The sequence below is a fragment of the Asterias amurensis genome, chromosome 3 (assembly GCF_032118995.1).
Source record: "Asterias amurensis chromosome 3, ASM3211899v1".
In the NCBI taxonomy this organism is placed as follows: Eukaryota; Metazoa; Echinodermata; class Asteroidea; order Forcipulatida; family Asteriidae; genus Asterias; species Asterias amurensis.
This window is the reverse complement of record NC_092650.1, coordinates 9,117,180-9,129,342: the sequence shown is the minus strand read 5'-3', so window position 1 is coordinate 9,129,342 and position 12,163 is coordinate 9,117,180. Positions and strand designations below refer to the sequence as shown.

Here is a 12,163-nt window from a genome sequence, read left to right as displayed (position 1 = left end):
AGGAGAAAAAAAAAATTAAATACAAAAATAAACAGTACAAATTTTGACCGCCACACGGTCTCCCATCGAAATACTGACTGGGCCCGATTTTGCTTAACCTCAGTGACCGGACGAGAACTGGTGTTATCAACGCAGTATGGTCGTAGATAAAACTAATTAATTACTTTTGAAGAAAACTGACATTATGTTGAGAACGCCTCGAACGCTGACTAAAACGATCAAAACGTGGTGCAGTGCGTGACTATGCTCCTCAATGCACCGCATACTTACACATGGTGACCGCAATGCACCGCATGCTTACACGTGGTGACAAAGTACGTGTACATGTAATCGTAAAATCTTTACGCGCAATCAATGGGGAATTTTGTAGTTCTTTATACATGAATTTTGAAATTTTCAACCTCTTTTTTGAGCCGGAAGTCAAAATCAAAATGGGGTCATGTCTGTGAAGCGTTTACGGAGTTTTTAATGCCCTTTCCAATGATGTATTGATTGTAAAAATCCCTCATGTAGATCAAAAGTTATGATTTTTTGAAATAATAAACTTTGAATTAGTGTATCTCGTCAACTGATGACGTCATCGTGACGTAACAACTTTTGCATCATCTACTGGTTATTGTCTACCTGTGTGCAAAATTTCAACTTAATGCAAGCTTCGCAACTATGCTTTTTCTTGCGGACAATCGACAGCGAGAAGAATAAGAAAACCCCCCCCCCAAAAAAACCCCAAAAAAACGAACAAAATCAATGAGTTGTTTGGGCTGTTGCCCGAACACCTAAAAAACGAACAAAATCAAAGAGTTGTTCGGGCTGTTGCCCGAACACCTAATCAAAGAGTTGTTCGGGCTGTTGCCCGAACACCTAAAAAAACGAACAATAACAAAAGGTGTTCGTAGCTGTGCTCTGCTCCGAACACCTAAGAAGAAGAAGAAGTATGAAGAAAAAGAAAAAATAATAACAAAAATGTTCCGGGCTGTTGGCCCGAACACCTAAAAAACAAAACGAACATAAACAAAAGGTGTTCGGAGCTATGCTCTGCTCCGAACACCTTAAAAAAAAAAAAAACGAACAATAACAAAAGGTGTTCGGAGTTATGCTCTGCCTTGAACACCTAAAAAACTGAACACCAATATGAGGTGTTTTACAGTACATTCTACATTATGTCATAAGCTAATTTAACTTTGTCTGATTTTAGGGAGCTGTGCCTTTAGGAAATGCAACTCGAGACCACATCAACAACCTTGGTCTGAGTGTTGGGCAAGTTGTGTATCGATGTCCTAAGTGTATTAGCATCAAACCAGAGAGAGCACATCATTGTAGCATATGCAGACGATGTATCAAGTATGTAGCTTACTGTAAACTCAAATATTCTAACAATGGTTTGAAATAATCAGCTCATAGTTGATTTAATACAACAAAACAACTCAATGGGTGTGGTCATCAATACTTTTATGGCTTTTCTTGTTATTGGAAAACATCCAATATCCCATCCCTTTACAGACCTAAAAACACTACACTTTCCAGTATCTGAAAACAATCATGACAATGAGTAAATATTTCAGGGTGTCTGAATAACTCAGTTACTATACTTTTTTATTAACCATGTGTATTTTAAAGTCTTTATATTACTGTGGTTAACTGATGCAGGTGAAGGCATGACTTTTGTACAAAACTGTTTTGTGGATCAGACCACTAATCTTTTAAAAATGTTTTCTGGAAAAGATGAAGGGCTGCTTTGTTAATATGTTTTCTAGATTTTAATCCAAAGAACAAATTCATTAATGCTGCTGGTAAATTCAGTTTATTATTTAAACAACATTGGAATGCATGTAAATTTATCTGTATGGATAAAGTATGTATATGTGGACCTATTGTATTCTAATTTCTTTAATGTCGTGTACTTTTTCAACATAACTTGGTAAACTTTTTTTATTTCCCACAGAAAAATGGATCATCATTGTCCCTGGGTTAATAACTGTGTTGGAGAGAGTAATCAGAAGTTTTTTGTCTTATTTACGGTAAGTATTCACTCCGACCCTTTGATCAGTACTAAAATGGACAACAAACATAGTAGGTGCTGGGCAATTACGCAGCAAAGACTATCGGTAAAACCAAAATTAATATTCTTGATCCTCGATGCAAATTTAACATCTATTAAACTGCTGTTGTACCCACTCCTAAAACATAGGATTCAAACTACATCTTGGTGGTCTAGTTGGTATGACTACGCTCAAGAGATGCAAAGGTCTTGGATTCAAATCCCACCTTAGTTATATGTCTGGGATTTGTTTTCACAGAACTTGGTTTATATGGGTTAACCAAAACGAATATTCTTAATCCCTGATGCAAATTTAATGTATAATATTTAGTGCTGGGCGAATAGTGAAATTATGTTATTCGGATACCGCTGGCCAACTATCCGAAATTAACCGGATATTCAAATAGTTTTTTTTCGACGCTAGAGGGCGCTATAAAATAAATTTAAAAAAATATTAGTTTCAGACAGTGTCACTCGGTTCATTCATAAAAATGACCGGATCTAATTTAAAGATGGCGATTTGCTTTTTCTTTTGATCGTGGATGACTCTACGTGAAGGAAAACTTTTGTAATTTTTGAACAAATTACGTCAGAAATGTCATTGTTTTAACTCTTCACGGAGGTTAGCATAGTTAAATACTTAATTTATGCTGTTTTATGCTGTCTTAATAGAAGTTTCATTAGGATTCAGTCAAAACATTCATGTCAGTTGTCGCCCGACGTCCGCGGATATTCGGATATTAAAGAATATCCGGTTACTTGGTTGTAATTACAGAACTATCCGGTTTATAAATAGCTATTCGCGCCCTATGCGGATATCCGGTTAAGAAAAAAAAGGCATTCGCGGTTACGGATAGGAAAACCTATTCGCCATTAACCGGATATTCGAATAATTCGCCCAGCCCTAATAATATTATTATTGTTATTATTATTGCTATTATTATAATATAATAATAGTAAATAATATACTAGAGATACATGTATGTACTTATCACTGAATGTTGTTTATTTATTCAACAGCTTTATATAATGCTGATGTCTTCGCATGCCTTAATGCTAGTGCTTTTCCATTGCCTCGGTTGTATCAACTCACAATGGGGACGTAAGTATCACACTCACATAAATTTCACCTGTGGATCGAGATATTCGCTTAAATTATGATGTTGTTTCCTTTCAAATTTTGATATATAATTTTGGGCGCAGCAAATACGCTTGCGAGTCGTGAATGCACTGCTACGATAATGCTCCAATTAAATATGATAAACAAGCCGCCCAGTTTAAATGGAGTTTAAAAAACTTTACCATAAAGAAAAAAATTTGAATGTTTAGTGCCACTTTGTATGAAAGCGGCAAATATACACAAACCATTCTACCTCCATACATAAACTATCTCACATTGAAAGTGAAGTGCTATATGCAGTAACGTGTACCATGGCCCATAGAAACAGCACGTTATGGGTACCTATACTGTAGATGTGTAGCCTAAATATATATCAAGGGTGTTGTAAAACAACCATTGACTGCTTTTACTCATGCTATTGTTAAAGCTGCTACTCCCTCAGTGATTCCTGGAGGGGTCTTGTTTTCTCACGGGTTCGCTTCGGGAAAATAAACCGCCCAGCAGATCACCTCAGGGTTCAGATTTTTAACCACACCGCCTTTGGAGTTGTCAACGTTAGTACACTATGCTTTATGCTAAATCATGTAAAACCAAATCTTTGCCTATTCACTGTTTACTAAAGCTGTTACTTTTCTTTTGTAGAGATAGTTTACCAAGTTTACAATGCTTTATCATCGGCAGAAGAACATATCGGGCTCGTATGGGCAGTGGGAGTTGGGAGAACACATTTTGTTGTTATTAAAAATTATATAATTTAGGGGTATTTTTTTGTTTTTTCGTTTTGTTTTATTTATTGCAGCTGAATGTACATACTTCTCTCCTCCTGCTACAATAATATTGATCCTCATCTTAACATTTGAGGCCTTACTCTTTGCCTTGTTTACGGCCATTATGTTTGGAACTCAAGTACATTCAATTTGTACTGATGAAACAGTAAGTATTAAATTGACCTTTTTGTATGAATTCATTTTATCAACTAAAGGATCAAATGCTTTCTACTCAGCGTACCAGATCACGCTTCTCCTTTGTCTGTGCATTGCATGCTTAGATCAATGGTTGTCTTGCTAGCTTGGTTGGTTTGGCTTATTTGCATATAGTTGCCATATAAGGCAATTTTGGTGTGGATCCGCAGGATCAAGCCAGCATCCAATCAACAATGGCATAGGGAAGGAAAGTGATTGGTCCTAAGTTTTACATGTTAGATGTGTCAGCCAATGAGTGCACAATATTGGCATGTAGTTTGTTACATTTTGGAGGGAGTTTGGCTTGCTTAGGGTCACTTTGTCACAGCTTGTAGACATATAGCAGTTGCAGGTTGAATGGCTTTTGGCTTGCACCCTGAACAAAGGGCCAGATAGCTAGGTTGGTGGAAGTTGCGAGATAATAATGGAAGAAAAAACACCCTTGTCACATGAAGTTGTGTGCTTTTATGCTTGATTTTGAGATCTCAAAATCAAATTCTGAGGTCTCTAAATCAAATTCAAATACTTTTGTGGAAAATTACTTCTTTCTCAAAAACTATGTTACTTCAGTGGGAGCTGCTTCTCACAATGTTTTATAATATCAACAGCTCTCGGACATTGATCGTTCATAAGTTTTTATGCTATAGTGATTACCAAAAGTGTCCAGTGCATTTAAGGACTCGTATCAACTTCCAACCTGTCAAGTCAATAGCCAGGTGTGTTGTCCTTAAGGCATTGGACACTATTGGTTATTACTCAAAGTAATTGTTAGCAAAACACCTTACTTGGTAACGATTAATGGGGAGAGGTTGGTAATATAAAACATTCTGAGAAACGGCTCCCTCTTAAGTAACATAGTTTTTGAGAAAGAAGTTATTTCTCACTTAAATATTTGGTTTGAATTTGAGCCCTCAGCCTGAGGTCTCAAATTCAAGCACCTGAAAGCACACAACTTGTGCAACAAAGATGTTTTTTCTTCCTTCTGGTATTCTCCCGCAACTTCGAAGAACAATTGAGTTCAAAGTTTAGTTTTAGTTTATGCATATGTTGAGATACACCAAGTGAGAAGACTGGTCTTTGACAATTACCAATAGTGTCCAGTGTCTTCAGAGATTTTTAAAAAATTGTATTATTTTTTGGGAGGCAGAGTAAACAACATTTGTTTACAAACAGACTGCTTATACCAGTACCATGGCCTCTTAAATGTTATACTGCTTTAGGCTTGTTCAAATACTTAAGTTAATGATGACCTTTTGATTATCCTAGGTTTTAGTAGGGATACTTCACTGTTTTAGCTAGGGTATCATGTTGTGAATTACAATCACACAAGTAACAATGCATAGAATTGAATGTGGCTTGTAAAATGACTCTTTACTCATTTATTAAAATTCAATATGAGTAAAAGATCAAAACACAGCCCTTTCGCAAATGTAGTTTAAGATCTATGCCCCTGAATATGTTAAATATTGTACATGTATGTTTTAAAAACTGCTGCAATACATTGTACTTCACATTATTCAGTATTTTCCTTTTGTTTCATTGTTTTGGGCTTTTTGTGCATTTTTTTCCCGCATCAACTTGCCCTGCCTAAAGTAAGCACAGTGACTGTTGCTTTCTTATGATTAGTTCACACAATCAGATTCCATCAATTGCTTTAGATTGATGTGATACAGTCAATTCTTTAACTAAACTCAGTAAACTCTTTACACCAATGCGGGCGTGCACTGGGCTGGCCATTTGCTGTGGTGTCTTCAATGCCTAGATTCTGCACAAAAAGACACCGCGGTTGTAAAATTTTTCAATGGGGGCGCTACCAATTTTATTTTATCTGATTTGTTTATAGGGTCTTAAAGAATCAACACTTACAGTTTTCACAGAAGGGGAAACGTTGTTTAAGGAATGTCAAATGGCCACTTTGGTAACATGTAACGATTCAGGAGAAACTTGGCTTTTATAAATCATTTTTTCAGAACATGATTACTGAAAAAGATGAAATAATTACTGGTTAGTTTGAATATGTAAATTATGAAATCTTGTTGCTGTGTTTTCCCTTGAAATCCCCATATATGATCACACTGGGGACAATGTTAACCTAAAGATCTTGGTTTTTTTTTTCTTAGAGCATTGAGCAACTGAAGCAAGAGAAACCTACATGGGTGAAGAAGTCTCGCTGTATATCAATGCAGACAGTATTTGGTCAAAAACTTTCTGTGGGGTGGCTCAATCCATTCGTCTCTCCTCAGAGGCAATGGGGTAAAGAAGACCCGTATATGTATAGTGTATGACAAGACCCAACGACGCTCAAAGGTATGGCTTACTGGAGTGTATGACAAGACCCAACGACGCTCAAAGGTATGGCTTACTGGAGTGTATGACAAGACCCAACGACGCTCAAAGGTATGGCTTACTGGAGTGTATGACAAGACCCAACGATGCTCAAAGGTATGGCTTACTGTGGACATTTTTTGACAACCCTCAAGTTAAATCCCTGATCATGATTGGTCAACAACATCCCAACATACAAGACTGTCACCATTTGTTTGCACATTTAAAAACATTTTGCACTTTTGTAAGCAATGTTGCACTGCATATAAAATACAACATGCATGAACAATTCTTCTGACCAGCTGCACTCAGCATCACAATAACTGTATGTGTTAAAGTTATGCCATCCTTTAGACATAAATAACATTTACAAGGTATGTAGCAACAAATTCAGTTTGTAAAAGTTGCAACAAGGTTTAAATGTTTCCCCCCTCACTTTTTCACCAGGGACATGATTTTGTTTTATCCCATACTAATAAAACACAGAAAACATAAAATACATGTAAAGTATGTCAGCAACCCATATATTGAGGCAAACATGTCAATAAAGTGCCATTTCACATTTCTACCAAAGCCATGTGTGCGTGTAAATATCAATGTCCCATATTTTTTAAAGATGCATATTTTGTACAATACCTATGCCCTACATGACAGTGATTAAGTCGGGTGCGCACTGTGGATGCTGTGGGTGATAGGTCTGCATACTGAAAAGTTATTGTTTTATATCAAGTGATTGTCTAAATTATGTCTCTTACTGTGTATTCAAAGTTCGCGTATTGATTTAATTCAGGATTGTATTTTATTTGGGAGAAACGATTCTCTGAAGAAATGAAGAAACTGGACCAAATTTAAGTTTAGAGCCCCGACCTCAAAAATTAAACTTACCAATTATAAACCATGCCAAAGAGATTTGGAATAACTTTCAATGGTGCAAATTTTTCTGTTTGGGATACAAAATTCAGAGTTTGAATTCGGTGCTCATAACCGCTCGGCCACAACACACTTAATGTCGTTTTGATCGAATATTATTGAAAGTCAGGAATGAACCTCTGTACAAAAATGTACAAATCCATTTCTCTCGGAATGAAATTTGTAATGTTTTGCCTAATGTTTCAAACTAAACCATTTAAACTTGAGGTCAGTTATATAAAGTTGATGCTTGTCGGGGGGCCAAGCTTGGCTCAAGATGTTTCCATTGCTCTAATTTGCCTTCCGGTGTTTTCAGTTTCTCTTGTTTTAAGCCAATTATGATCAAGTACTTTCCCCTGATGCATGAGAACTGTAAACCATGGTACTGCATGAGGAATTAATGGGCTGCCTTTGTATGTTTTATAATATCTTATAGCTCGTTAGTGTGTACATGTACAGGTATATATATATATACAGGTATATATTATTACATATTTGCTCTGGCATGCCGTGGATATGGTTTATCAACATATTTGACAATGATGACAACCACAATGATAAAGTTTTTAAAGTTATTAGTACATGATCAATTTGTAATGATAGTATTACATACATTTATGAAGAATCCTTTGCAAATTTTCTAAAATCAGAGAGTGTTTTGATTTTTTATTGCATTGTGCTTAATGGAACTAAGCACATTATGCACAAACGCTGTTGTTCAGCTTTGTTCTGAAAACCTGACAAATTTATTTGATCAAATGTTTACAGTTTGATTTAAAGAAAGATATATTGAAAACAAGATGAATTTGCTTAAATAACAACCAAACTAGTTTTAAAAAGCCTTGAATAGATTACATTGACTTTAATAAGTCTTGTTCGCACTGGACTAATATTTTGGGTAACTTAACCATGACGCTGGGTAACACTCCAACGGGTTAACTTTCCGCACCTGGATTTATTTGACTCGGCTAAACTAACTGAGACCGTGGGTAAACTAACCGAGCTGGCCCCCTGCGTAACATTGAATAGTTCGATAATCACGAAAATCTTACTCTTTCATGACAAAACATGTCGGCTTCTTTGGGTCACGTACGGATGGGAGATTTAACCAAGTCGTCGCGTCCGCATTGGACTTTCTGTCTCGGTTAAACTGACCTGGTAAATCTTCCTGGGCACCTTTGGCTCGGTTAAACTACCCATTCGGGTCGGGTAAGTTACCTGGGAGGGAAACTTCCTGGGCTGTTCGCATTGGACTTAAAATGGGTAAGTTACACATTGGCTTGGTTAGTTTACCCAAATTAAGTCCAATGCGAACAGGCTTTAGAAATGAAACATTGTGAAATTCAGTTTTGCTTTAACCATACGCTATCATTATTAGACTTGTTGGTTTGTTGTTTATACTCATTAATAATCATGAGCTTTCAAGTGTACATAAAATATGTATGATTATTTGATTACAGGTAAAACATTGTTTAAAATAATACATTAAATATAATCTTCGGTTTCTTAATTGGTTTTGGGACTTAAATTTTAAAGCAAGGACACCTGCTTGACGTAAGTGATGCTAAGTTATTAGGTATAACTTACCACTTGATAAAAGCTGCTGGGGAAACGGTCTGTTAAAAACTACCGAGTCAAACCTATAATTAAGTTGTGCATTTTGCAACAGGAGAATAAAGGCAGTGGACACTATTGGTAATAATAAAAGACTAGCCTTCACAGTTGGTGTATCTAAACATATGCATAAAACAACAAACCCGTGAAAATTTGAGCTCGATCGGTCATCGAACTTGCGAGATAATAATTACAGTAAAAAACACCCATGTCACACGAAGTTGTGTCGTTTAGATGGTTGATTTCGAGACCTCAAGTTCTAAATCTGAGGTCTCAAAATCAAATTCGTGGTAAATTACTTCTTTCTCGAAAGCTATGGCACTTCAGAGGAAGCCGTTTCTCACAATGTTTTATAACATCAACCTCTCCACATTACTCGTCACCAATAAAGGTGTTGTGCTAACAATTATTTTGAGTAATTACCAATAGTGTCCACTGCCTTTAAAATAAATATATAATTTTGAACCAATGCAAAAGTTTGTCAACATGAAAGGAAGATTATGAGAAATATGACATGATGGTGCGAACAATTTAAAATAAAACCAAAAGGTTCAATTCATTTTTGTTCTTCTACTTTTATTTTTTACAAGATGGTTATTAAAATAACTTGGCCTTCCTTTCAATGTCTTTACAGTTTTTTATATGTAAATTGTCTTAGCAAATGGTGACCATGTATACGAGATAGTATTTTTTGGAGAGTGGGGTTTTCCTATTGGATGATAAGCTTTTTGTATACATTTTATAAACCAAATAAAAGAATAGAAGAAAAAAACAATGTAATATGAATGGAACCTGTGAAGAGAAGTTGATGAAAAAAATCATCACTTTTAGACGTGGAAGAAGGAAAAACATATCCACTGCGTACTATACTCTTGTTTTAAATTGAATTATCTGCCTGAACTTTACTGGAAAAATCTAAGGCAGGCAGCCTTATGTCAAACTATTTCATGTCAAAGAGAGTCTTACTTTATGACCTACTGGCCACTTATTGCCTTTCGGCATCTACATTAATCTGAAGGCATTTATCACACTTTATACGGATTGTATTTCTCATTTAATTTCAGATGGCTATAATGACAAAATGGACATCATATAAGTTTACATATAATGCAGTCAATTATTTGTATGATAAGATCACCAGTTGATATGGCTAGAGTTTATCAAGTATCATACAAATTTCCATTCTAAGGTCCAAAATTCAAGCTCCATGAATCTATTTTACAATAACTTAAACCGTTAGTCTACACCATTTTTATGGTATGGAATTGAATGTTGCAAGCATGACGATATATTCTTCCTACTTTCGTCTGAATTCCGATTGTTGTGCCCCTGGGGAAAAAACAGAACTTTTTTGATAAGATAGCCTGAAAAATCCATAGGGAACTCTTGTATTTGATAAAATATTTTCCCTTTTTTCAAGGACAATATGTCTGATGTTGACATTGATGCACATATGATCATTGCTCTATGATAAAACCATGAAGTTCTACAATCCTACAAGAACACTTTAAGTCATACATGAACAGAAAAAAATGAAGACTTCTGTTTTATGCTAACTTATTTTATATAATATTTATATATTTAATGAGTATATAATGTTTCATGTTAAATCTAAACTTCAATTATTTTGTTCAATACTTCCACCAAATCTTTGGATATTATGTTGTAAAAAGTTGATTTGTAGAACCGGTAGTGTTTTTAGGGTAAGTTCTGATCTGATGTAATGTATTACTGCACTCTATGTACATGTATTGATAGTACTAACATTTTATCAGTTATGTGCATTTAACTGTACAGTACTTGGGAAATTAAATGCAGTTCGTTGCAGGACAATGAAACTCGTGTTATTCCACTGAAGGTGCGTTGTGCACATTTCAAATGAGACATTCACAATTTGAACCCATGGTGAACCAAAGCACTTATATAGCTATGTGTTGGATCTGAAGGCCTTGGTGTTTTCTGTTGTGAAGTTAATAATTATAGGAACTGAAAACTGAAGTTGTGTGAAAATACTGCAGTAGGGTCATCCATTTCATTATGATCAACAGTCAGAAACAGCTACAAAGAGCTGTAATTGAATGCCTTGTGTAGTGATCAGGGCCAAGCTTCCCATGCTTCAACAGTGATTCCACCGTCAAACCTTTGGTAATTGTCAGTGATTCCACCACATAAGTCTAAGCTTTGGTAATTGTCAGTGATTCCACCACATAAGTCAAAGCTTTGGTATATTGTCAGTGATTCCACCACATAAGTCAAAGCTTTGGTAATTGTCAGTGATTCCACCACATAAGTCAAAGCTTTGGTAATTGTCAGTGATTCAACCACATAAGTCAAAGCTTTGGTAATTGTCAGTGATTCCACCACATAAGTCAAGGCTTTGTTAATTGTCAGTGATTCCACCACATAAGTCAAGGCTTTGTTTATTGTCAGTGATTCCACCACATAAGTCAAAGCTTTGGTATATTGTCGGTGATTCCACCACATAAGTCAAGCTTTGGTAATTGTCAGTGATTCCACCACATAAGTCAAAGCTTTGGTAATTGTCAGTGATTCCACCACATAAGTCAAAGCTTTGGTAATTGTCAGTGATTCCACCACATAAGTCAAAGCTTTGGTATATTGTCAGTGATTCCACTACATAAGTCAAAGCTTTGGTAATTGTCAGTGATTCCACCACATAAGCCAAAGCTTTGGTAATTGTCAGTGATTCCACCACATAAGTCAAGGCTTTGTTAATTGTCAGTGATTCCACCACATAAGTCAAAGCTTTGGTAATTGTCAAAGACTAGCCTTCACAGTTGGTTTATCTCAACATATGCATAAAATAACAACAAACCTATGCAAATTTGACCTCAATCAGTCGTCAAAGTTTTGAGATATAAATGAAAGAAAAAAAACTCCCTTGTCACACCAAGTTGTGTGCTTTCAGATGCTTGATTTCTCTTGGTGAACTATTCAGCGATTGGACGAACTATCGATCATGTATAACATTGTATAACATAATGATAGGAGATTATCCAGGTGCGCTGACCGGATGCGTTGTTTTGGCGCCCTTTCTAGAATGTATTGTGTGATTAATAAGTTGTGTAGACGACCAAAATGTTGAGTTCAGTGAGTGATCATTAAATAAGTTGTCTTTCTCGAAGTATTAAAGGGAAGCCTTCAAGGTACACGTTTGGTTATTACTCAAAACAC

At 35.8% G+C, this 12,163-nt stretch overlaps 1 protein-coding gene across 1 annotated transcript in view; it reads left to right on the top strand.

The window, feature by feature from the left end:
• The window catches only part of LOC139934926 (palmitoyltransferase ZDHHC3-like), a 33,594-nt gene extending 21,587 nt beyond the window's left edge, over positions 1 to 12,007 (top strand). Inside the window, exons 4-8 of the mRNA XM_071929351.1 lie at positions 1,196 to 1,341; positions 1,943 to 2,018; positions 3,059 to 3,140; positions 3,958 to 4,091; positions 6,241 to 12,007. Coding sequence (XP_071785452.1) covers positions 1,196 to 1,341; positions 1,943 to 2,018; positions 3,059 to 3,140; positions 3,958 to 4,091; positions 6,241 to 6,405 — 603 coding nt within the window. The 3' untranslated portion in view covers positions 6,406 to 12,007. The remainder of the gene's footprint in view (positions 1 to 1,195; positions 1,342 to 1,942; positions 2,019 to 3,058; positions 3,141 to 3,957; positions 4,092 to 6,240) is intronic.
• Positions 12,008 to 12,163: the final 156 nt, after the last annotated feature.